Here is a 23,824-nt window from a genome sequence, read left to right on the forward strand (position 1 = left end):
AAACCATTTAATTCGATTTGAGAATAATTGATCAAAGGGGGTACATTTCAAGGTGGATTCAGTGATTCTGGAGAGTGCTTGTTGTCAAAATCACTTTTTGTCAAAATCAGTGAATATATCCTCTCGATCCGCTTACCTGTCCGTACTCTGTGTGTGCGCTGAAAAAAATCTTGTTTTATTTCACCGCCTAGGCTCTGTTAAAAAAGGTTATATTAATTAAAGGGTCCACCATACCTAGCAACATGCCTGTTTACAGAGCCTAAAGTCAGTGGTGTAGTCTAGCTTTTTGTAGTGGGTATACTGTGATGATTCCTTCCTAGCCTCTTCTTGAATATGCAGCATAGCATTTGTACATTAAACATATGGCTTACACCGTGGTTAGTTCACAATTTTGTTGTTTCTGCATTAGGTGCAGCAAAGGCAAAAACATTTTACACCTTAGCCTGCCTTTAGAAACACAAAGCTTAGGATTTTTTTATATTAAAATACATTGTTTCCCACCTTCTGGTGACTCTACAATAGATAAACACAAGTCTGTTCTAGATCCCGGCCCTTCTAGGGGGGTCCGGGGGTTAGCCCCCCCGGGAGATCCTTTTTAACCTTTTTTAAGTGAAATGCATGAATCTGGTGCACTTTGAGAGGAAAACTAAGAGGCTTAATCTGAAGAATTGTGTGAACAAAGAACTTGGAGACGTTGGGTCGGGTGAATTAGAAGCTATTGAAGAAAGACACATGGATTTTCCATAAAAATATTAATTTAAAATAAAATATTATGCAGAGTCCTCTGGGATGGGCTTAGTGCTCCTTTTCTTTTACGGGACATATTTCTCTGTAATATAGTGAATGCATTTAAATGCAGTGAGAGGAACGAAGTAGTAGAACTCTGTTGTGCAGTTATCTTTTTTTCCACAGACAAGGCTGAAATAGGCTATAGACTATACACAGTGCATGGGCAACTGAAGTCAGCCCCATTTCCATTTAAATAAACTCAATACACACTGTGCTTGGACGTGAACGTGACGTGATCAATTAACCTCGGATTACCTCCCAGATGATCTGATTCAATTATTAGGCTATTAATTATAGACCAACACATTGTATTCCAAATGTTTTTGTATGATACATTACGTTTGCATAATATTATGTTGATATATCAAACACACAAACTCCTGGCGGTTGGGGGCCTAAGCAACCGCTTGGTTCGCTTATGCCTCGGGCCGGCTCTGGTTTTCCTTCATGTTCAGTGCATGAGTTGACGGGGTGAATCAATCGCCACCTAAGCCAATGAAAACTGCACTGATGATCCGATATTGAAGTGCTCGCAAAAGTTAATATGAATTTCAGACCGGTTATGCAAACTGAGAATATTACTTTTTCCTCATTGGGAGAAAATAAGTCCTTGCGCGCTTTTGGTGTGCTCCGACAGCACCGTGTGCGTCTTCCGAGGGGACTACTGAGCTGAATGTTGCGTCACGCTGCCAGTATTTTCGGGTTGGACATCGCCCTTTCTTTTACCCAACAGTCCGCAATGAAAAGGGCCGTGGGTAATGCCTGGTGGTACCGCATCTATTATAAGTCCGTTGCGACTTCCACAGGGACACAGCGCACAGGTTGAATTTATGAATGAAAGTATGACAGTTGAGTTCTGTCACTATCGAAATTGTTACGTGTCATTTCGCATTTCTTAGTGGGCATACGGAAATGCTGGAGCTTTCTTAGTGGGTATACTGCGTATACCTGCGTATCACGTAGACTACAACACCACTGCCTAAAGTGGACTGTATATTAACACTGGATTTCCTTTTGCCGATGCACACACACAGTACAGACAGGTAGCGAATCGTAATGAGATATTCACTGATTTTGACAAAAGCGATTTTTGACAACAAAAAATCTCCAGAATGGCAGACTACGCCTTTAATAGAAGTTGTCTTTAAGGTTATTTATCATAGTATCAGTGTGGATGGCCTGTTAAGCTGCTGCACTCATGTGATAGTGACTCATTCCCTGGGCCACCAGGGGGCATGGTGTCACTGTGATTGAAAGACTGGATGCAGTTCAGAGTCAGCTCCCATCTCTTCTACTGCATCACAATATTGTTTTGAAGAGTTCACCCATAATAAAGACAGATCCGACTCACCACCTCATTCCCTTTTTATTCACACAATAATGTGTGCTCTCCATAACCACATCACAGAGGTGTTTCTCATGCAGATCATTCAGATTCTGCGGGATAATAAATGACACACTGCATAGACGTTAGTTCTGCGAATGAAAAACATTTACGAAGAAACCCAGGCCCCTGCCAGCTCACAATTGATCATCTTCCCTGAAGCCTGCGCCGCAAAGATTGACAATACTGCCATGCTGAAATGTGGGGCCCGCTGTGTAAAATGGAACTCAAAATACAGTAACCCACTTCAGTCCTCCTGTTATTTTCACTCGCTGCCATCTTCCCCCTCCTAAAATCACATACGAGAAGAGTATACCTCATTATGCTCCACACTCGTATTGTGTTTGCCAGACTTCAAAAACAATTTAGTTCAGCCACAGAGCATCAGCCATCTTATTTACTCTTCTATATACCCATTTGGATTCCTGCTGCATTGTGGGGGCCCTTAAAAAATTGGATTGCACCATCTCAATGACCATAGCAGGGGTGGCCTGATGTTTTTGCTGGGTTAATGATGGGACTATTGCATTCTCCAGGAATCTGGGCCAGCGGGAGAGAGCGTACGTGGAGGGCCAGATGAGGGCCCTGGACGAGGGCTTGCAGCTCAAGCAGCAACTGATTGAGGAGGGAGTGCTGCTCTGGAGGGAGAAACAGGTAGACTGTATTCTGCTGCAAGTAACGTCTACAATATGTGGCATGTAGTGCATACAACACATGATGATCATCATGTGTTGCCTGCTTAAACCAGACACTGCAGGTGAATAGGGATGTTTAACTAAGAAATGTCATCATGAAACTTTGCCAGTTGATCACTGACAGTAAAACAATGCCTTTTTTGTATAACAAAGTTTTCAGAAATGTTTGAGTAAATATTCCAATTTAGCAATTTCTATAAGTAATTATTATTTGAAATCTCTTTGAAAACCAAAAATCTAGTTGTTTGATAAAGCAAGAGTTAAAATATTGTAACAACATGTTAGAGTCCAACCTTTTTACAGAACAGATTTTGGATGCATTAAATAACAAAATAAAAAAAATAAAAACAATACTATGCTCTTAAAAATGCATTAAATCAGACAATTATCAACGTATGAACAAATCCTGTCATAACTTTCAGAATAGTGCTAAGATTGATAATGGAAGGTTGAGTTTGATGTAAGTGCTTGGAAACACTGGAAAATATAGAGTTCTCCAGGTGAACTTGAGATGAATAATAAATCATATGGTCAATTCAGCCCTGTGTAAAGTCAATAAGACACATGATAATTCTAAATATACAAAACAAAAAAACGCCCACAACATCAGAATTATGTATTTCTCCAGAATTGTGAAATTATGTGGAACCTGAAGCTGAAATATTGGTCATATGCTTACTCTATCATTGATGTATAACAGAAAAGTGAGCCCTTAGATCAGTCATATATGATCCTATCACATCTCCACTGAGCTCCTGTGAGACAGACACTGTTGCTAAACCTCTTTGTCTTTCTCATATTTCATCCCGCCTTGATTTGCTTCGGTTATACTCACACGTTGTTTACATTCAATCTATTTCATGTATGTTCTATTTCCTGGCTGCACTGTTATTTGTGGATTCATTTTGCCCAGATGTACAGTAGCTCTGGACTATTCTGTTACAATGTCATAGCAATGTCCTGGGTTCGATTATGGCCACTGTGTTGTGTTGGTATGTATTATTGTCTCCTTCCAAATTATTAGCCTGGCACCGCCCACCTACCTACTTCCGCTCAATTTTAATTTCACTTCAGTAGTCAGTCTGGGGCTGTGGTGTATTCATGTATTCCTGCTCAGGCAGATCTCTGCCGGTCCAATCAGCGAACAGAGCGAGTGGGTGAGAACGATGATGTCGAAGTTGCGCGCCAGTTTCAGTTGAAGTCAGAAGCGTCAGAAGCCGGCTCATGACATACGCCACGACCAAACATTATGCGATTGGTTGGCAGATCCAGAATGGCACTGGGCAGATCCAATAGTTTTAAACTTCAACAGACACCCGCCTTCAAGTGAGTTAAAGTTTGTCAATAAAGCAGTTCCAGACCTTCTGTACAAATGAAATTAAGTACGATGGTCTGGTAGGACCAGGCTACCAAATTATAGCAGACGAAATACGAATGTGCTTCTATCGTGTAGCTACTGTGTTGGGATATTGTTTATGTTATTCTTAAACAAATGAATTAACTGTTCACCTGTGTGTCTTGTGCTGCTATTCCATAACTGCGCTGTTATGGAATATCTCACTCACTTGCTACAATAGCGATGTGGAGGTTCATTTGCTTTTGTTTTGTGTGTTCCGGCACTCCAGCAATTCCTCTTGTAAATGAGCAGCTTGCGCTCTGTGATGTTTTTTTTCTTCTTCCATACATGCTCGTGACATCTGCTGCGACAGGCGTTGTGTTTCAAACACCGACCTCCGCCTGCTGTGCACTTAGTTTTTCTCCACGTCAAACGAGACACGTCGTTGAGTGTTTTTTTCTAAGAACGGTCAAAAAGCCTTTTTCCTGCCACAAACTCACTTGTTTCAGAGTGCTTTAGTTTGTGCATTTATACGATTTCTTAGCAAATCTGCACCAGTTCAGCATAGTGTCAGTGTATTATGATTCTACTCAAGATGTATCACGTCTCCCAAACAAACAGTTCTACCCATAAACATCAAGATTTTCCTCCTGCCCTCACATTGCACTGTACCTTCTTAAGGATTTGCAGTCTCTTTGAAGCAGTACAGGAATAAGCACAAGCAAAGCCTCGTTTCCACTTATTGGTACAGTTCGGTACGGTGCGGTCACATAGGTATTTGCATTTTTTTCTGACAAATGTTGGGAAGGGTACCAAAATAAGCGAAACAGTGCCACACCTATTTCTGTCACCATTTGGTTGGGGTACCATATCATACCAAACTGAACTGCTCAGTGGAAACGAGGCATAAGCAAATACCTGGGTGATCAAGTTTTGAGTCAACATTTAAATAACTTCAGGATAAGCAGAAAGCGCTTCACAGTTTTCCCCCTGCTCTCCATTAGCACAACAAGCACCCCAGCCAAATTAGAAACTGGAGCCCTGGAGTTCAGGCAAATTGAATTGGTAAATTTGGCAGCTGAGGATCTCTTTGGAATGTTTGTTAGTTATATTAACCGGCTCAGTGGTCTCATTAATTAATGCATTATCTTCACTTAGGAAAAACAAGTTTTTCTCCCTACTCTGTTTGATGGTCACATACTGCATGTTGCACATATTAAGATAATATGCATTTTCCCCCCCAGTGCATTGTAAATAGAAAAGTGAAAATTGTAGTTAGGGTCATTTTGAAAGTATGTAGGGGAGAGTTGTGCGGTTGGGGAAGTGTGCTATCCCTTCTTTCTAGAAAACCATAGAAGAAATTGGAAATGTGACCACATATTTAAGAAGAGCCATCCATTTGTCTCATCCTGTAAAGAAGGGAGAAACATAGAATACGATATAAGCACATTTAAGCTCAAAAAACTGTTTTTTGCCTTTCAAAGTAAAATTTCCATGATCATGGTTTTTTGATTATTGTGTCTGAACAATTATAGACACGTTTGAAAACATTTGACACATGTTTTAGTGCTTTAGTATGCTACACTTTGTGTCTATATAGTTAGCACGATGTCAGCCCTAAACTGCTGCATCATGCCTATTATCCAAAATTCTGGGGTTGGGGTGATTTGTGCCAAAGGGCGGTATATGTGAGTTATAAGTAAGTAAGTAAGTAAAATATATTTATGCACATTTAAAAGCACATTTATGACAGTTTGCACTGTCCAAAGTGCTGTACATAGTGCATTCAGTAGATAAACAATGAAGGTAAAATAACAATAACAAAAATAAAAGACATAAAGCCCATACATCCACAAATATAAACAAAGATAGTAGTGCAGAGGTAAGATAGTTAATGGGGAGGAAAAACCAGGGTGTACAGATGGGTTTTGAGCCTTGATTTAAAGGCAGAAATGGAGGGGGAATCACATTTGTCAGGTGGCAGTCACAAGCACGGAGCAACTAGTGCGAAGTACATTTCTGAGAGTTGTGCCAGTGGCATGGCTGTATACGCTGGTCACCAAAAAGAAAGTGATTGTCTACAGTAGCTCAGAAGAGACTGACATCTCCATTCCACTTAACGACACCATTGATGAGAGTTCAGATGGCCAGAAAAATGATAATGGTGACTTTGTCATTGTGAGCGTTGCAGGCAAAACCACCTAGATCTGCTAGGCCTTGTTTAAGAAAATTGACCTTCAATCTTTGTAAAATATTTACTTTATTTACTTTAAATAAACCTTAAATAAGTGATTGTCAAATGGATTTGTCTTGCATCACAGTTTATGAGATATATATCAATGGCACAATTTACCCCATGGTATTCTCTCTTGTGGCACAACTTACACCACACCGGGGGCAAGTTGTGCCACAAGACAACTTTTTTTCCGAAAGCTATATTTCTTAAACAGTTTATTCCAGATCCAAAGTTTTTATTGCCAGGGATGCACAACACCCTGAAATATATGTACATATTTGAGTTGGAGACATAACTGTCAAGGCCTCACTTTAAAATCACTTTGAGTAAAAAGTTGCACAACTTAACCACTCTCCCCTACTTGGGATTCTGAAGGACACATTTGCTCAGTTCACAGTTGTCTGACTTTCTCAGGTCTTCCCTCAGTTATTTTGTGCATTGATTATGTTGGAATGACTTTACTTTAAGGTATTTTCAGAGCACTTTACTGTACAGCAACACTCAGGGGTGAACGATGCCACTTATTTGAGATATTTTTACACACACACACACACACACACACACACACACACACACACACACACACACACACACACACACACACACACACACACACACACACACACACACACACACACACACACACACACACACACACACTCTACAAGTACTCTGGTACTCTACAAGTAGCTGCCTGGCTCTTCTGTTCTGTTCTGCTCTCTTTATTTTTTTCATGTTATTTTCTGTCGGCGCCTGATTGACAGATGGAGGCTGAATGGTCCCCTGGCAGGGTAACATGGGGGTGGGCCTTGTCTCGGAAACGTCACACAATGACTCAAAAGTGAACTTGTGCTGTGGTTCACGGGTTGAAAAGAAATTCTCTGAAGGAACAAACTTCTGTCCAAACTGCACTACAGCTTAGGAGAATTCATACAGTAGCTAGTGGAATCGGCACTTGATATTTTCCTGTGTGGAATATTGCTTATTTTTTATATTATTTATATTATCATGTAACCAAACGGATTAGTATCTGGTGTTCAATACAGTATTTTAACAATGTCACAGATCCCCTCACATGTTATAGGCATTATTCACAGGTGAATATGTTCCTGTACCCTCAAAATGGTGCACATAAATCATTGCAGCAAACTGAAGGTGGCTAAGCAAGCAGCATGGCCTAGAAAAGTAGTCATCCCTATCGGAACTGAGCAGAATCCATCACTGCATTATGAGAGTCTCTGAGGGGAGATTGGGAGGCGTTTTACACACACACACACACACACACACACACACACACACACACACACACACACACACACACACACACACACACACACACACACACACACACACACACACACACACACACACACACAAACATACGTAGCTTCTGCTCTTTCATATTAATTGGTCTATTACAGAGAGTGATGATAGGTTCGGCTCGGATGTCGAAAGCTGTCGTTTCTGGCATGACAGCAACATCTTCTGACGCAAGTGATTTAAATAGTCCATTGTGCCGGCCCCGGCTGCTGTCCCACAAGTTTTTGTAAATGTATTAGCTGGAGGAAGATATATTGATGCATTAAGAAAGATAAGGCAGGAGAAGGGGATAATAACAGAGACAAATTAAACCTCAAACTTTTAATGTCCTAGGAGGCATTACTATTTATTCAAAAATAACTGCTGACAGTTAATGGATCGTTTCCCCACTCTCTTGAGCTAAATGCCATCATCGGTATTCCTACCCATATGTCCATGGTCTTACCATGCTATTATAGTTTTCCACATTAAAATGTTTTACCATTTTCACCATCTAAATCAGTTAATTAGTGCAAAATAGAAAGGAAGGTTTTGCAGGTATTCTATTGTAAACCAACTTAAAGGAAAAGATCAAATTTGGAATGGACGACATCACTGGACGAAAATGTTTACAATCAATCTTGAGACGAACATGGCTGTCAGTTTAGACATTTCACTCAAAGCCACACAAGTTGACCTAATGGTGGCCTAAGAGGTCGGGCCATGGCAGACTAAATTTCTTAATTTTAGGGCTAACATTATTAGTTTTCTACCCAGCCAATATCAAATACAAGATGTTACTGATACAATAAATCAGTAACCAACAAAGATACGACACCTGGCAAGCTGACGTGCCATATTACAGTCTATGCCAGAATTGAAAAAGTTTGATTTTTCCACTTGCAGAATGACTGCAAAGCACAAAAGCATGGCACTAATCAAATGGTATGCTGCCATGTTCTAATGATCTCAGTGTGTCTGTATATTGTCTCTCTATAGGCCCAGCTCAGAGAGCTTCAGCAGGTAGCTGAGGACCTCCAGATCAAACTAGAGGAACACCGGAGGAGGAAACACGAGGCCGACCGACTCAAAGAGCAAACATTAAAGGCGCTGGAAGCGGGGGACAGCAGTAAGTGTCCTGACACCCTTTTAACCTGCCTTGATTTACTTTGACTCCATTCAAAGCAATTTTCTCAATCTCACAGAAACGGCTTCAGTTTGTAGATATAGTTTGCCCATTGTTACTGCCACCACGGGGCAGCATCCATTTTATTTCCGCTCAGCCCTACATGAAACCAAAGTAAATTGACCTCGGCACCTCAGGCCCGATTGGTCAGGATGACAAATGGTGGACCATCAGAAACGGCTGGAAGGGTTAAATACAGATGCCTGTGCTGTTGAAATAAATGGAGTTTGGAGGAAGGGGGAGTGCAGTCCCACAGTTCTCCTTTCACGTTCCAAGCCTTTAGAGCAGGGGTGTCAAACTCTGGCCCACGGGCCAAATCTGGCCCGTTTCAATATTTAATCTGGCCCGCGAACCAATTCGGCAATTCCATTCAATTTGGCCCGCGAAAAAAAAAATAAAAATTATGATTTTTTTTTTTTTTTTTTTACTCATGCCATCTCCGCACGTCGCACACGCTCCCAACCGTTAGGACACTCGCATAGCTTACCACTAGGAATGTCTGCTGAAAGTTCCACAGCTCAGGATTTTAAGCCATGAATTGATGAACTTGCATTGAAGAAAAGATGTCAGTTTTCTAATGGCTGTAAATAGGCCAATCTATGTGGCTAAATAGCATGCTAATATGATGATTCATTGTGTCAACTGTCTAAGGATGAATACTAACATTATCTGGTTTCTAACTTTTGCCTGAAGTTACAATATAGCTCACTAGCTAACGTTAGATAGCCGCTGATAGCCCACCCCTTTTGTTTTCAATGGTGGCTTTGCATTTCATTACCAATGTAAAGTGTCATAAATAGTTAACACTGGTGCTGGGTCATGATTCCTATAAAAAATAAAATAAAAAACATGATATGTTTTGAATGTGCAGAAAGTTTTGAAAAATCCAAGAGAAAACATATTGTGGCTCAATCCAGAATGCCTGAGAGCCTTACTGCATTATAGTCCTTTATAATTGTTTCACCAGGAACCTGAATGTTGTCTTTTCCTTTACAAAAATAAAGACATTTCCACAATAAATTGACGCAGAAAAGGCACAGAAAACCGAAACAGAAAAATCCACCAGAATACAGGAAATTAAGTGTTTGACGCACAAAAAATTCTGGGGGAGCACCCCCATACCCCCCACATATAATTTGTCCCCCAAAATATGTAAACAAAATCTAGCCTATGCCTCGTATGTACGCAGGTTATATACCTAGATATGTTGTTTGAGTTTTGGATTAAAAAGAAGACATGTCAGTAAGCGACATGTCTGGCCCTTCGTGTGATTATCATGTCGTAATTCGGCCCTTTGTGAAAATGAGTTTGACACCCCTGCTTTAGAGAGACGTTGCTCATGACTCACAGGAACATTCCCTTATCGCCTTGAGCACTAGCTGGCTCTTCGTTTAAGGGACAGTCAGACTCGCATGTGTGAATGCACGGAAAGTTTAGGGGCTGGATAGGAAATTGACAAATTTTTGCACCTAATTCCGTGGGGAATACAATCATAGTGTGTGTGTGTGTGTGTGTGTTTGTGTGTGTGTGTGTCTGTGTGTGTGTCTGTTTGTGTGTGTTGCTTGGAAAGGTAGTAGAATAAATATGTAAATGGACCCATCCGTAATGACCTATAAAAGCTTTTTAAACAAATAGGAAATTGACACTCAATGCATATATTTTGTCTTTTCAACACTTAAAGGTAGAGTCAGTGATTCCGGAGAACGCTTGTTGACAAAATAACTGTTTGTTGGTAAAAATCTGTGAATATTTCCTCCTAGGCCCTGTAAACTGGTATGTATACAAAGGCTAGCAACATGCTAGCAACATGCCTATTTACAGAGCCTAGGCTGTGCATTAACACATTAACACAATAGGAGATATTCACGGATTTAAACAAAGTTATTTTGACAACAAGCATTCTCCAGTATAGCTGACTCCATCTTCTTTGTCACTTTACCCCAAATAAAAGCGCCAAACAACACATTTCTTCAGAGTAATGTCATTTGCCTACTTTTTAACACTTTTCTCATGCTTGCCTCTGATGTCATGAAAACGCGGACAATCGATTGTCTGTCTATCGTCCAAACTGGCCCTCAAGTAAGAGTTTTGATTGTATTAAAGGTCACTTGACTTTGCCAGACCCTCCGAGCACGCATCCGTCACACTTCCCACTGTGTGAGCTGACCTTTCTAAGACGTCACAGCCCCCCCCCTGTTCTTGCCAAGCCTGTCATCCTTTACTTCTATTACTGCTCATCTTCAGGGCGTAACACCCATCTATTTTAATTTCCATGGTCGCATTGGCATGTCATGTCCATGTTGGCTAGCCATCTAGGCTTTCATTATGCAGTTCTAATGACTACGTGTGTGTGTGTGTGTGTGTGTGTGTGTGTGTGTGTGTGTGCGTGCGTGCGTGCGTTCTAGCTTATGTGTGTTGAAGATGATGGCAAACTTATCTAGCCGTTTTTTTTCTTTCTGCATGCAACCTATGACATTGCATTTTGAGCAATACATAAATATGAGTGAATAGGCGCTATTAATATGCCAAGAGTATACCTCTTCAAACACTTAATGGCTCTCCCTGATGGACTGTTAATCATCTGGGGTGGCATGTTGAAAAGTCTTTTACACACTTTTAGATTACATTTTCGCAGTTTCAAAAATCACACAGTAAAGCAGAAATTCAGCAAGTGAAGGGATCCATAAGGAGGTGTTTTCCCAATCTGCAACTTTTAATGTTTTAAAGTTACGCACTATAGCTTTTAACATTCTTAAATTTCTTTAGACCTCCTTTCATCCCTCATGCACTAACTACATTGTAAGAACATGTCTGCTAACCTCATTTCAAACAACTCCCCCTAAGAGAGACCCACAAGGACAAACTATTGAGTTATCTCAATTAAATATAGCAACATCACAACAAAGAAATGTTGTCCCCCCACAGAATGTTGTCTATCCCTTTATGAGCTGTCAATCGCTCGTCTTAGAATAGGGAATGAAAAGCCACAGGAACAAGCAGCTGAGCCTGCAAATTAGAACTTTTTTAACTGCAGCTGTCTCTCAAACACGCCTCCAGGGCTTCACACACAGTTATTGAGAAGTTTTAAAGGGGGCCAGTTTATTTGTACTACTATTTCAAAAGAAAATTGCAGTTCCTCATGGTGCAACACCTCTGGTGTGATGAATCAATGATTGCAGTGCAGAGTTTGGAGACATAAGACATTGTTTGTTCACAGTATGAATTGCCTTGTTATATTTAGCATGAAAAAAAAGGATATTCCAAGAGTTTTCATAGCTTATACAACTCTACAGTGCTAATGTAATACCATAACAAGGTCCAAATAATGCACTTAGTGTGTTATTGTCACCCTCTTGATAGGACCACACTATCCAGTTGTATCCTGTCATGTTATTAGGTCGCTCACTACTAACGATTCGGTCAAGTTATGCAGAAGCATGCGCGGCAGTCTAGTTAAATCCTCGCTGGAAGACCAATACTTCTCAATGAGTCAAAGAAGGAAAACGATCATGCGTGCTTGTTTTTGAAGAAGAAGAAGAAGAAAAAAAGCCTTTTAATGCCATCCTGATTAAGCTTGTGGGGGTTCACATGGAGTTCTCTTCCCCCTCTGATGATGATGTTTACTTGATATGATCCCCCCTTCCAATATAGAGACATCCCGCATTTAACGTCTGCGGCTGTCTTCCGATGGTATAGGTCCCAGTGGGCAGGGCCACACCCTCCTCAGAGTTCAACCACAGTTTACGAGGATTTCCTCGAGTTCATCACTAATCCAGCAGTTGACCTGATTTCTCTGTGGGGAGGAACGTCTTGCAAACCACTCTCCATGTTTCTTTGTTTTTTCTTGGAGATGATGTGCATTTTGTACCAAACGTGAAACGTGAGATATCCAATCAGTCACTCATGACAGTTATGTCATGAAAAAATAACCAATTGTCCAGTAAATTTGGAGAAAGGCACCTCCATATTTGAAACAATTTCATCGTGCTGATTCTTGTTCCTATTTAAAGTCTCTCTGGTGGTTTGGTGGGTTTCTTTCCAACAATACTGTCGTGTAGAACAATTAGACAATGTCATATTCATTCATACATTTCCCCCCAACCCATAGCAGGCTGACATTTTGACAAATAAATAAGTCATTAATAATGAATACACAATTTGATATGAGAAGATCTGACACACACAAGTTCATCCTTCCTTGCCATAGATCAGGGACATCATTATTGTGTTGTTAGAGAGACCTTGATTTTTATTGATATAATATTAATAAAGCCTTTTCACTCAATATCAGAGGAGTAATAGAAGTTAACAAAGCGTTCTTGTTATCTCAATTTTCCCCCTGTCGTGATCACATCTTGATATGCAACACTAGGCAGTAGGAGCTAGCGGGTTCGTTGTGTGTGGTTGCCATTCACATTATTGTAAATATACACCTTAACATTTTTTTGATTTATATTGGCATTGGAGAGAGGTCTTGTCACAATATTTTTGCCACCTGTTTGCATGGATAAAAAATTTGTAATTCACACACAAATGTATGATCTATTCTAGATTCTACATTCATCATAGTTTGTGGGCTCCAAAAGAATAGTCAATAAATTATTTCAAATTTCCATTAAGATGTTTCATGACAGTGGCTAACTTGTTACCATCCCCCCCCCCAACACCCTTTGATTTTAAATTACTTTTCCTGTCCAGGAAAGCATAAGTAACCCTCCATCATTAGTGAACCACAACGGTGCTTGTAATTGGGCTCTAAATTTTTTTGGGAAGCCATTATTCTTTGGGCCCTCTGCAGTCTACTCATGATTGAATAGGTAGATAAAAAAGGAGCCTGTTCCTGTTTGAATCTGCACAGATTTTGATGCTAAGCTTCCAATGTCTGTAACCGGTGACTGATAATGTGTTGTATTCTCATGTAAGTGTCGCTTTAGAGGTATTTGCCTCTCTTCCGTCTTCTGAACCATTGCATAGTGTTTTGTTGTCCATGTACAAAACAGTTCCTTCTTTCAAAATAACATATTTTTGTTAATTGGACTTCCTACTACCTTAAAACATGGACGACCATTCATAAATATAGTGTAGATTTCTCAGCCATCTGACTATACTGAAATAATATTTTGTGTCAGGTGATTGAAACTGGCAAGCTCTAGTGTAGAACTTACATTAATTTGTCTTAATGAAACGCTGCTGTTCAGTTAGCTAGTGCAGAGAGACAGAGGTGAAATGGGGCAGGAGGGGAGTGACATGCAGAGAATGACCGCGCCCGGGAATCAAACCTAGGTCTGCTGCTGGGCCCGGCCCGGGGGGGACGCCCTACCAACTGAGCTAAGGGCGCCCCGTCAAGCACATTTTCAACGTTTAAACATAGTAGGTAAAGAATAACCAACATAACCAGTTAGGCAAATTAAATGAGCCATCTATGGTAATTTGTAGGAGAACCATTTATTTTGATGCTTAAATTTTGTCTTTTTGTCACTGCTGTTGTCCCCTGTTAGAGCATAAAACGTAGATCGTTTTGCAAAAAACTCTGACATTAAAGTCAGCTATTAAACATAATTGAGTTTATTATCGTTTTTTTTCTCATAAAATCCAGAAAAATGTGTGAAAATTGAAACGTGACACATTTAACACGTTGATTTGTGCTCACCTGTAGGTCGTTTAAAATATTTTAATTTTAAACGAATTTGAATTTATGAACAAGTCAGCCATTGAATTTGTCCACAGCAATCTTCCTGTTGTGCTGAAATGTTTAGTGAATGCGATGCAGAGCCTGTATCGTTCTGATGCTGTAAACCCCCCACCATTCCATGTGCCCTTCAGGTTAAACACTTATTTGCAGATTCTATCTTTTGTATTGACAGTATCTCCTCTTCCCCCGTAAAGTAAAAGTTCAGTTCAACACCTGCACCCTTTCACCCATTTCCATTTCAAAGAATTGTTTTCCCTCAGAGAGGGGTAATTTTCCTGCCAGGAAATATTGCTTTATAGTGTATAAAAGAAAGCAAATTGTGTGTTTTTGTTAGCCTTGGAGTGCGGGGCCTTACAACAACAAAGGAGGCTGTGTGTGGATAGCACGGTTCTGTAGTCTCGGCATAGATCTACAGTCTCCTGCTGATCTGTTCCATTTTCTCTCTTCTCTTTGTGTGCCTCTCTTTATTTTACGAGTGTGCCGCACTATCGCCAGGGCAACATGGGTGGATGAGTGATGGTGTCCATTAGTAAACATAGCCCCCTATATGTGCCATCGGCCTAAAGAGCCAATGTCTTGAACCTCCTACTCTCTCTTCACTTATTTTCCACATTCTTCCCCTCTCTCCCTCTTACCTTTCTACCACCCCACCCTACCCCTCCCCCTTCCCCTCACCCACACTCCATCTTTTTCTTTCTCTGCCTTCTCCATCCATCCTCCTTATGGTTGTTTTTCATAGCTACAGCTCTGCAGTGGAGGGAGGGATGAGACCATTTCTCATCCGCCTCTGTGCACTCATTTCTGCCAGACAGAGCGACTAGAGGATGGGTTGAGAATGTCAAGCATTAGGTTGGGAATAGAGCGCTGTTCAAACAAAGGAATAGGCCACTAATATGACAGATGCTGTGTGCACTGCAGAAGAATATTAGCAAATTGTGTTTTTCCCCCCTTTGGTTGAGCCGAGACAACAACAGGGTCTAGAAATCTCGCATTCCTCAAAGACATCTGCTTTTTCAAATTAAAGGTGGAGTCAGTGATTCTGGAGAATGCTTTGTTGTCAAAATCACTTTTTGTCAAAATCAGTGAATGTCTCCTCACAGTCCGCTTCCTGTCCGTACTGTGTGCTCACTGAAAAGAAAATCTGGTGTTTATACACAGCCTAGGCTCTGTAAACGGGTATGTAAACAAAGGTGCCCACGTAGTCTAGCAACATGCGTGTTTACAGGTCGTGAGAAGATATTCACTGATTTTGACAAAGTGATTTTGACAACAAGCATACCTAGAATCGCTGACTCCACCTTTAATTCCAAACAAACAGCATGGCTTTATGAATATGAATTTAGGGTTAAATTTGGTATTTGGCTGCATTTATGAGCTGGGGTTTCATTTTTTTTCCACATGAGCTCCACTGTACTCTGAAAGAAGATTTTTTTTTGCTAATCTCACAATTAGCTTTTTCTGTAATTAGCACGGAAAGTTAATTGCGGCGGATGTGCAATTAGCATCACGTAAAGTGCTTTTCCCCAGACTTAGGGGCCAATCAGTTTGCCCCTTTACATTCTCTCTTCTGCTTATTATGTGTGCGAGATGCTTAGCGCCCAACAGAAGAGAACTTCCTCTCCCTCCCACTCCAGTGAATGGGAGTCACACAAAATGAATGGGCTGGGGTCACATGCTCAGCTGGAAGGGGGCGGGGCCTTTTCATTTGCTTCTTGAATCTGAATTGGAGAAGAGGGAAATGACTGTCATAGCAGCCGAAACAGCACAAAGCCTCCTGATTGCATTCTGGACTCTGACATGCTTTTTTCCTTTTCCACTTCCTAAGGGGAAACCAAATGTTCTTGCACAGTGTGTCTGACTCATTGCCTGATTTGTCCCCCCTCCCCACCCCCCGCTTCAAATCCAACCCCAGCTCTGTCCTTTTCTCTACCTCTGCCTCTCAGGTTTTATCAGACCGATAAGTGTTTGTTGCAGTAATTACTGATTAAAGTGCAAATCCAACATAACTTTTTTAATACAAAATATTAACTTAGTTATTTTGACCTACCTACAACACGGACAGCTACATTGTTGCTTCTTAAAACTCTCAGGTAGTTTGGCATTAACCCACACATATTCATGTTTTATTTCTTTAGGTTTCAGCCATCGGAACAGAACAGTGAGCAGCGTTTTCAGGTTACTGGACAGCAATAAGGACGGCAGGTAACTAACAAGCTGATCATTTCATCATTGATAACTGAAAACCTTGTTCTTAACCTGTTTTAGTGACACTTCTCTCAAGCACAAGCATGACTGATGTCTCGGCCTTAAAATGTATATACATGTAGAAATCTCTTCTATGAATTGATAGACAAAGTTTGCAAAGGCTTTTAAGAAATTAGGGATCCACTGCTTTAAATTGATTTATTTTTTTGAAAGCCTCCACTGATATTTTATACTGAAATGTTTTTTCCCCCGATTAGGATTTTACTATTGCCAGGGTGAAAAGGCTTCCGTCACAACATTTGCATGGCTATAAACTCCAATACTAAAGCAGGGTTCGACATAACGTATAGCCCGATGGCCCGGGGCCAGTAAAATCATATGCAGGGCAAGTTGATTGGCCAGTCACTGTCCCGCCCGGGCCAGTGACTGGCCAATCACAGTTCAGTATCTTTTTGTAGACTACATCATGGTTCATTGAAATGCGCGTTGAGAGTCGTAATGAAAGCAGTGTTTATTTAAGACTCAATATAATAAACCTAATATAAAATATATTTTTTAATGAAAGGCCAGTGGACAACCGATGCGTGGGCGGACAGGCGGAGCAACAAGCGGGTGCACTCTCGCTCCGTTGGCAGAGCTGCCTACCGTCCGCCTGCGAGTCGACAAATCAATCGACTTGCTTTGCCTCCTTTCTTTCTTCCCACAGCAGAGGTTGAGGTGCAGAAAATGATAACTGCGCTTTTCCTTTATCTGCCGACGTAATGTTACAGTATTTGCATGCAAGCCCCAATGGTAATACAAATGAGAGGCGTTATTTAAACGCTGTGAATGCGTCTCCGGTGATTGTGTCGGTTGTAGACAGAAACGAACGGAGGGACTCCGCTCACTGTAGGCCTACAGTTCCTATAGTCGCGCAGTTTGGCACTGTGTTTTCAGGCTCGAGACATTCAATCAGATCGCGGAAGTCTTTCCCATTGAAATCGCTAACGGGGAGAATATCCCCGGTTATTATTTTAGCCACAAACCACAGTTCATCTGCGCGGCGGCTCACTCGCTGGCGAGATCACACGGTGAAACGCTGCTGTGATCGGACGAAGGCATTGTGTGTTTCTAAGGTGATTTAGCGTCATAGTCTTAGACGAGCGTTTAACTTATGCTGCATATTTTGCACTGCATTGTTTTTTATCAATAGTTTGAAAAAATGGTCCCACACCGGACTCTTGGTCCGCTGACACTTCATGGAGAAGTGACACTCCTGCAGCGCGCTCACGACCAGACGTGAACTCACATAGGCCTACACGGTGAAATCTCCCATTAAAAAAACGGCATAACCCACTGATTTTCGGATTTCTATTCTATTTTTGAAGTCAACTTGAGCGCAAGTGGAAAACCGGTCATTCGGTCGACACATTCACATCCCTAATGCATATAGAGAAAGTAATAAAAACAGCCTACCACACATGACTTCTGCAGGTGAACTATTCATTAAACTGCCCAAATTCAAGAATAAAAACAACCATCAAACTACTTGACTTTAAAATACTGGCCGACTCTTTCAACATACTTTCAGTTGTAGGCTTCTAATTCAATATGTTTGCCTGGTTTTATATTATGTGTATGAGCAATATCAACATTTCATATAATTAACTAAAAGAAAAATAACCAAATCTAAAGGGAATATCTATACTGTTACAGTATAGATATTCCCTTTAGATCTGGTTATCTTTCTTTATTTTTCTAATACAGGTATTATAATTATTGACACTAAATTATGAAGAAAAAAAAAGTGTGTGCAGGGCCAGTGAAAATATACAAGGGGCCAGTAAAACTCGGATCCACTGGCCCGGCGGGCCAGTAGGAAAAAAAAGTTATGTTGAACCCTGTAAAGGAATTCTTAAAGCGTATTTGCTCCCAGTTTGGGCTTTTATGCTCCTTCTGTTCTGTGGGAGAGTGGGCATGAAAGCTGGAGAGTGTAAAAAGAGAAAGAAACAAGGGTGGGTGAAGGTTTCAAATTTTAGCTTTTTTAAAATGTTATTTCAGCTGTGCTTTTTCCCCCCTACCAACTGATTCACTGTCCTTGGACATTGTACTTCTCCAACTGAACTGCCCGTTTTAAACACTGGATGCTAAAATGAGCAAGATTTGGTGAATTGAATACAGCCACGGTACATTTTGTGCTCCAAAGTTGATTACATGACCCACCTTTTCCTTTTGAGTGTGAACTACAAATACAAGCTAAAAGTTATCAAAGTAGGGCTGGGTAATGATGCTCATTAATGGTAACTGTAGTTATTTAAAGTGTCAACCTTTTTCAGTGGCAAACTCAGCAGATGAATTTAAGTAGATTACGTAAAAATGTGGGACATTCCTTTAAAAACAAAGTATAGAGTCGCACAAAAATAATCCCTCTCAATGCTCACATACTGTACGCCACACTAGAATGTGTGGTGGTGTGCGTATCTGGCTGTACGTTATATAGGTCACATTTGTTGATTGTGTTTTGTAAACACAAGATTTAGACTTAGCTCCGCCCCAGCTCCTCCCTTCTAGGCATTTGCCTAAAGGCTTTTACACCTGTGGAATAACCCTCCATTTGGAATCAGAAAAGCTGCCTCAGTTTCCTCTTTTAAAAACATATTTACATTTGAACAAGAATGGCTTTTGATAGGAGTTTTCTTTTGGTCTTATTCTTTATTTATTCATTTAGTCTTAAAGATGGTCTCAAATAGAAACAAATAGAAACCCTTATCCAATCTCCCAGCTCCCAGTCAGCCACCCAGGCCTAACTTGCTGTGGTGAGCAGTGTTTAACCTATGTCGGCTTTAAAGAGAATGCCAACCATTTTGCTTTCAAAATCCACAGATCCTCTTATTTGCTGGCGGCTTGCAGAAAAACCGACGAGTGATATCCAATGAGCTTGTCCCCCAACACTCGGCATGCTTTTTCTCCACTGCTATCCCCAGCCTCACATTCCTCACCTTCCCACACGCACAAAAAAATCATTACTGCTTAAGCTAACTGGGCACATTCTCCCGGAAAGGAAGCGGCCGGGCATAGTAAACTGAAAGCGCTAGAAAACATATGGCCGCATCGAAGACCAAGTGCTTATGCAGCGATTTTGCGAGGGAGCGCTATGTGCCCACTTATGCATTCCTGTGCCTGGATGTGTACCATTATTCAGCCCATCTGCCAAGCGCCCCCCCCCCCCCCCCCCTCCTCCATCCATCCACTCTATCTCCCCCTTCCCGAAGGCCTGTCTCTTCACAGGGCCGCACTTAAACAAACACATTACTAAGCTGAAATATCTGCAAGTTCTGCTTATTTCTATGCAGCCGTTGTTTCAGCCCTGTCAGTCAATGGGATTGGGTGAGCTGGCCGTCTTGAGACAGGACATGTATTGATACCCATTTGAATAAAGCAGGATGTGGAGGCTTTGTGTACGTCTGCTACATAGCCATTTTCTGTGCCCAAGTGTCAAGCTCGATTTTGTGGCCGTTATGACAAATGCAAAGTCCAAAGTATACCTGACGCTTGCACATTGCCAGGCAATTTGCTGACTTTGAAACGGATTAGCATGCACATTGCAGACTCTTTATCTTGTACAAAAAACGCTCTTGGCTTTGTCCCTAATGACACTTAGCAAAACACTACCCCGTTCTTAATCCACTCCATTGGAATTGCTAATTATCTTTTAATGCAGATTCACAGATAATTGCGCTCCCATTTACACTGTGAACTAATCTCACTTTTTGTGTCCATTTTGCCACCAATAATTGCCTCATGACAAAAATGGAAAGAACAGCCTTTTCAGCTAGTTTTGAATGCACTCTGAAATGCTTAAAGGAACGTCTCAGGACCTACGCAAATATGGGTTAGCATGTTGGGACAGTTGGGTTAGCATGTTGGGACAGTTGATTCACATGTCTAGCATGGAGTTAGTTAAGGTTCAGTCTGAAAGTTTCTTCCTACAAGTTTGTGCTCTTGGGGGGAATAAAAATCGCCCACTCACATTGGTCATTAGGGTAGCTTCTGGACCGGCTCACCATTATTTCATCCTCGAACCTTTCCAAGCAACACACACACACACACACACACACACACACACACACACACACCACACACACCACACACACCACACACACACACACACACACACACACACACACACACACACACACACACACACACACACACACACACACACACACACACACACACACACACACACACACACACACACACACACACACACACACACACACACACACAAAACCAACCAACCAGGTGCCAGCTGGCAGGCAGTTGGCAGCCCAGTGCAGGATTAACTGGGACCAGTATGTTGGCCTATAAATAGACTCTACCAACTGCTTCAGGAAATGAACCATGATGGAGCCTCCCAAAGGCCCACGAACAGGTTGTGCTTTTTATCTGCTCCTCTCTGTCAGGATTAGAAGTGTGTGTGTGTGAGTTCCCTAATGTTTCATGACTCCCTTTCAGCCATACACCATGGTAGGTGTGCATTGCAAAGCACCTGCTTATATGTTGCCATGCTACATATGTGTATATAAATGCCCTCTGTGATTGTAGACAAAGACAGTTTTCTTCACACAAGATTTTCCAGAGTTGTTTCTCTGCAGCCTGTGTGCCGCCTCACAATGCAGAAAGATAGCCATTGTTTTTCTCTAGCACTTACCCCGAGCATTGATCCTCTGCGGTGGAACAAGCTATTCGCTTTGTATGTTTGCCCGCTCTTCCGCTTTTGATAGACTCCTGGGATTGATCCTGGCTATGCAGTCATTATCTCAGCTTGGTAATGTTAGTTTAGGTGGAGCCTTTGCAAGAAAGACACCAGCAGGGAAGATTGTCTGGAGAAAAATAAGTGTTTTAGGACGAGAGGTGGTGTGTGTGATTTTGATTGTGCTGCATTGTCGTGGTTGTGTGTGAGATAGGCCAAGAGGAGAGAGAATCTGAGTCGGTGCAATGTTGACTAAGCCCAAACTGACCAAATTAATAAACTCTCAAGGAAATGACTGTTTGTGTTCAATTTAGCCTCATATCACTTGAAACACCAGTTAAGTTTGCTCTCAGTTCAATATGCTACACTGAGGTAGCTACGGCTGCTTTTTCTTCCTTCATCATTCATCGTCTTCAAAAGAAAAGTTCAAACTGGTACATTGGACCCAGATCACTTCAGTTTGTGCAACATAATTCATGTTTGGGAAGCCAAAAGAAATAGTCAAAGTAAAATTGTTCAATGCAATGTTTCGTTCTGGATTATATGAATGTCAATATGGAATATGTGAATTGTAGTGTTGGTCGGAAAATGAAAATGTGCATACCCAGTGACTCTGTACCTAAATACTCAGACTAACTTGAACTGCTTTCAAATGAGTCTGTCTTAATTATTTTTTTCTCTCTTAACACAGTCTAACAGTGGATGAGGTCCAGGCTAAAGTGGCACTGGTGCGGGATGAGGAGCAGGGTCTCTCTGAGGATGAAGCAGTAGTAAGTTATCTTGTATTTGTATTGTGTTAACACGGCAATTACGGCTGTAACGATATGTGTATCGAACCGAGAATCACGATACACAGTGCCACGATCCTGCATCGCGGTGTGAGAAGGCCGAATCGTGATTTAAAATTTAAATTGTTTAATATAGGCCTAATTATTTTTCTATTAGTTTTGGATAAAAGGTAAAGGAAGCTGTAGCTCATAAGCGTTTATTTGTTTTCTAACTCGATTTTTGGTTTACAGCAAAGTTCAATATTTTTTATTTTTCAACAGTATTATTTTGTTACAGAGAATAGAGAAATGTTATCTTTGGTTATTTATTAAGTACGGGGCCTCAAGTATTGAGGGGCCGTAACTTATTGTTATCCTCCATCCATCTGTTGGTTCTTATTCTTCCATGACATTTTTCTAGCTCCTACTCCTCCCACACCGTTACACTTACTACTACTACTTGATACTTTAGATCACCATTTGCTTTTAGAGAGGCTGCATGAAATTGGTTTTGATTATTCTACATGTAGCTGGTTTAGGGACTATCTCTCTGATAGACAGCAGTCAGTAAAACTGGGAAGCTACCAAACTGAGTTTTTAACAGTTACAAATGGTGTTCCGCAGGGCTCAATTTTAGGTCCAGTCCTATTCACAATTTACATCAATAACATTGTTTCATCACTACAAAACTGCCAGGCCCATTTGTATGCGGACGACACTGTACTGTATTGCATTTCTGATTCAGTGCAACAATCTGTTCAGAACCTACAGAGCTCTTTTAACACCCTGCAGAACTGTCTAGTGGATCTCAGGCTTGTCCTTAATACAGAAAAAACTAAATATATGTGTTTTTCCAGAGCAAGAATTACACATTTTAATGATCTTATTATTCACACAAATAATGGATCTCATATTGAAAGAGTCACTGAATATAAATATCTTGGCATCTGGATAGATGAAAAACTCTCTTTTACATTTCACATAAAAAATCTTGTCTGTCGTCTGCGACAAAAGATTGTATATTTTTATAGGAATAAAGCCACCTTCCCATTGTTCAGTAGGAAAAGGATTATTGAGGCAGTTTTTATGTCTGTCCTTGATTACGGTGATGTGGTTTATTGGCATGCATCTCGTTCATGCCTTAAACTCCTAGACTCTGTATTTCACTCTGCTTTGAGATTCATTACAGGAGATGCTTATGATACACACCATTGTGTGTTATATGAAAAGGTTGGGTGGTCCTCCCTTAAGGAGAGACGTGATGCACATTGGCATATTTTTATATATAAAGCTCTGACTGGAAAGCTACCACTCTATTTGACAGAAATGCTGCTTATTTCAGATGGGCTTTATCAAACCCGCTCAACTGACATGCTCATGTTATATGTCCCCTATGCCCGGTCTGAGCTTGGTAAAACCGCTTTTAGCCATAGTGCCCCTGACTCCTGGAACAGCCTACAACATACAATTAGAATAAATACACTCATAACTGTTAACCAA

The 23,824-nt window shown here is 41.0% G+C and overlaps 1 protein-coding gene across 2 annotated transcripts in view; it reads left to right on the top strand.

The window, feature by feature from the left end:
• The window catches only part of LOC307269558 (glucosidase 2 subunit beta-like), a 159,413-nt gene that overhangs the window by 3,679 nt on the left and 131,910 nt on the right, over positions 1-23,824 (top strand). For both annotated transcript variants that reach the window (XM_080052538.1, XM_080052539.1), the window contains exons 5-8: positions 2,710-2,827; positions 8,739-8,868; positions 16,753-16,819; positions 22,249-22,327. In XM_080052538.1, coding sequence (XP_079908664.1) covers positions 2,710-2,827; positions 8,739-8,868; positions 16,753-16,819; positions 22,249-22,327 — 394 coding nt within the window. The remainder of the gene's footprint in view (positions 1-2,709; positions 2,828-8,738; positions 8,869-16,752; positions 16,820-22,248; positions 22,328-23,824) is intronic.

This window comes from Ammodytes marinus, assembly GCF_949987685.1.
Source record: "Ammodytes marinus genome assembly, chromosome: 23".
NCBI classification, from domain to species: domain Eukaryota; kingdom Metazoa; phylum Chordata; class Actinopteri; order Uranoscopiformes; family Ammodytidae; genus Ammodytes; species Ammodytes marinus.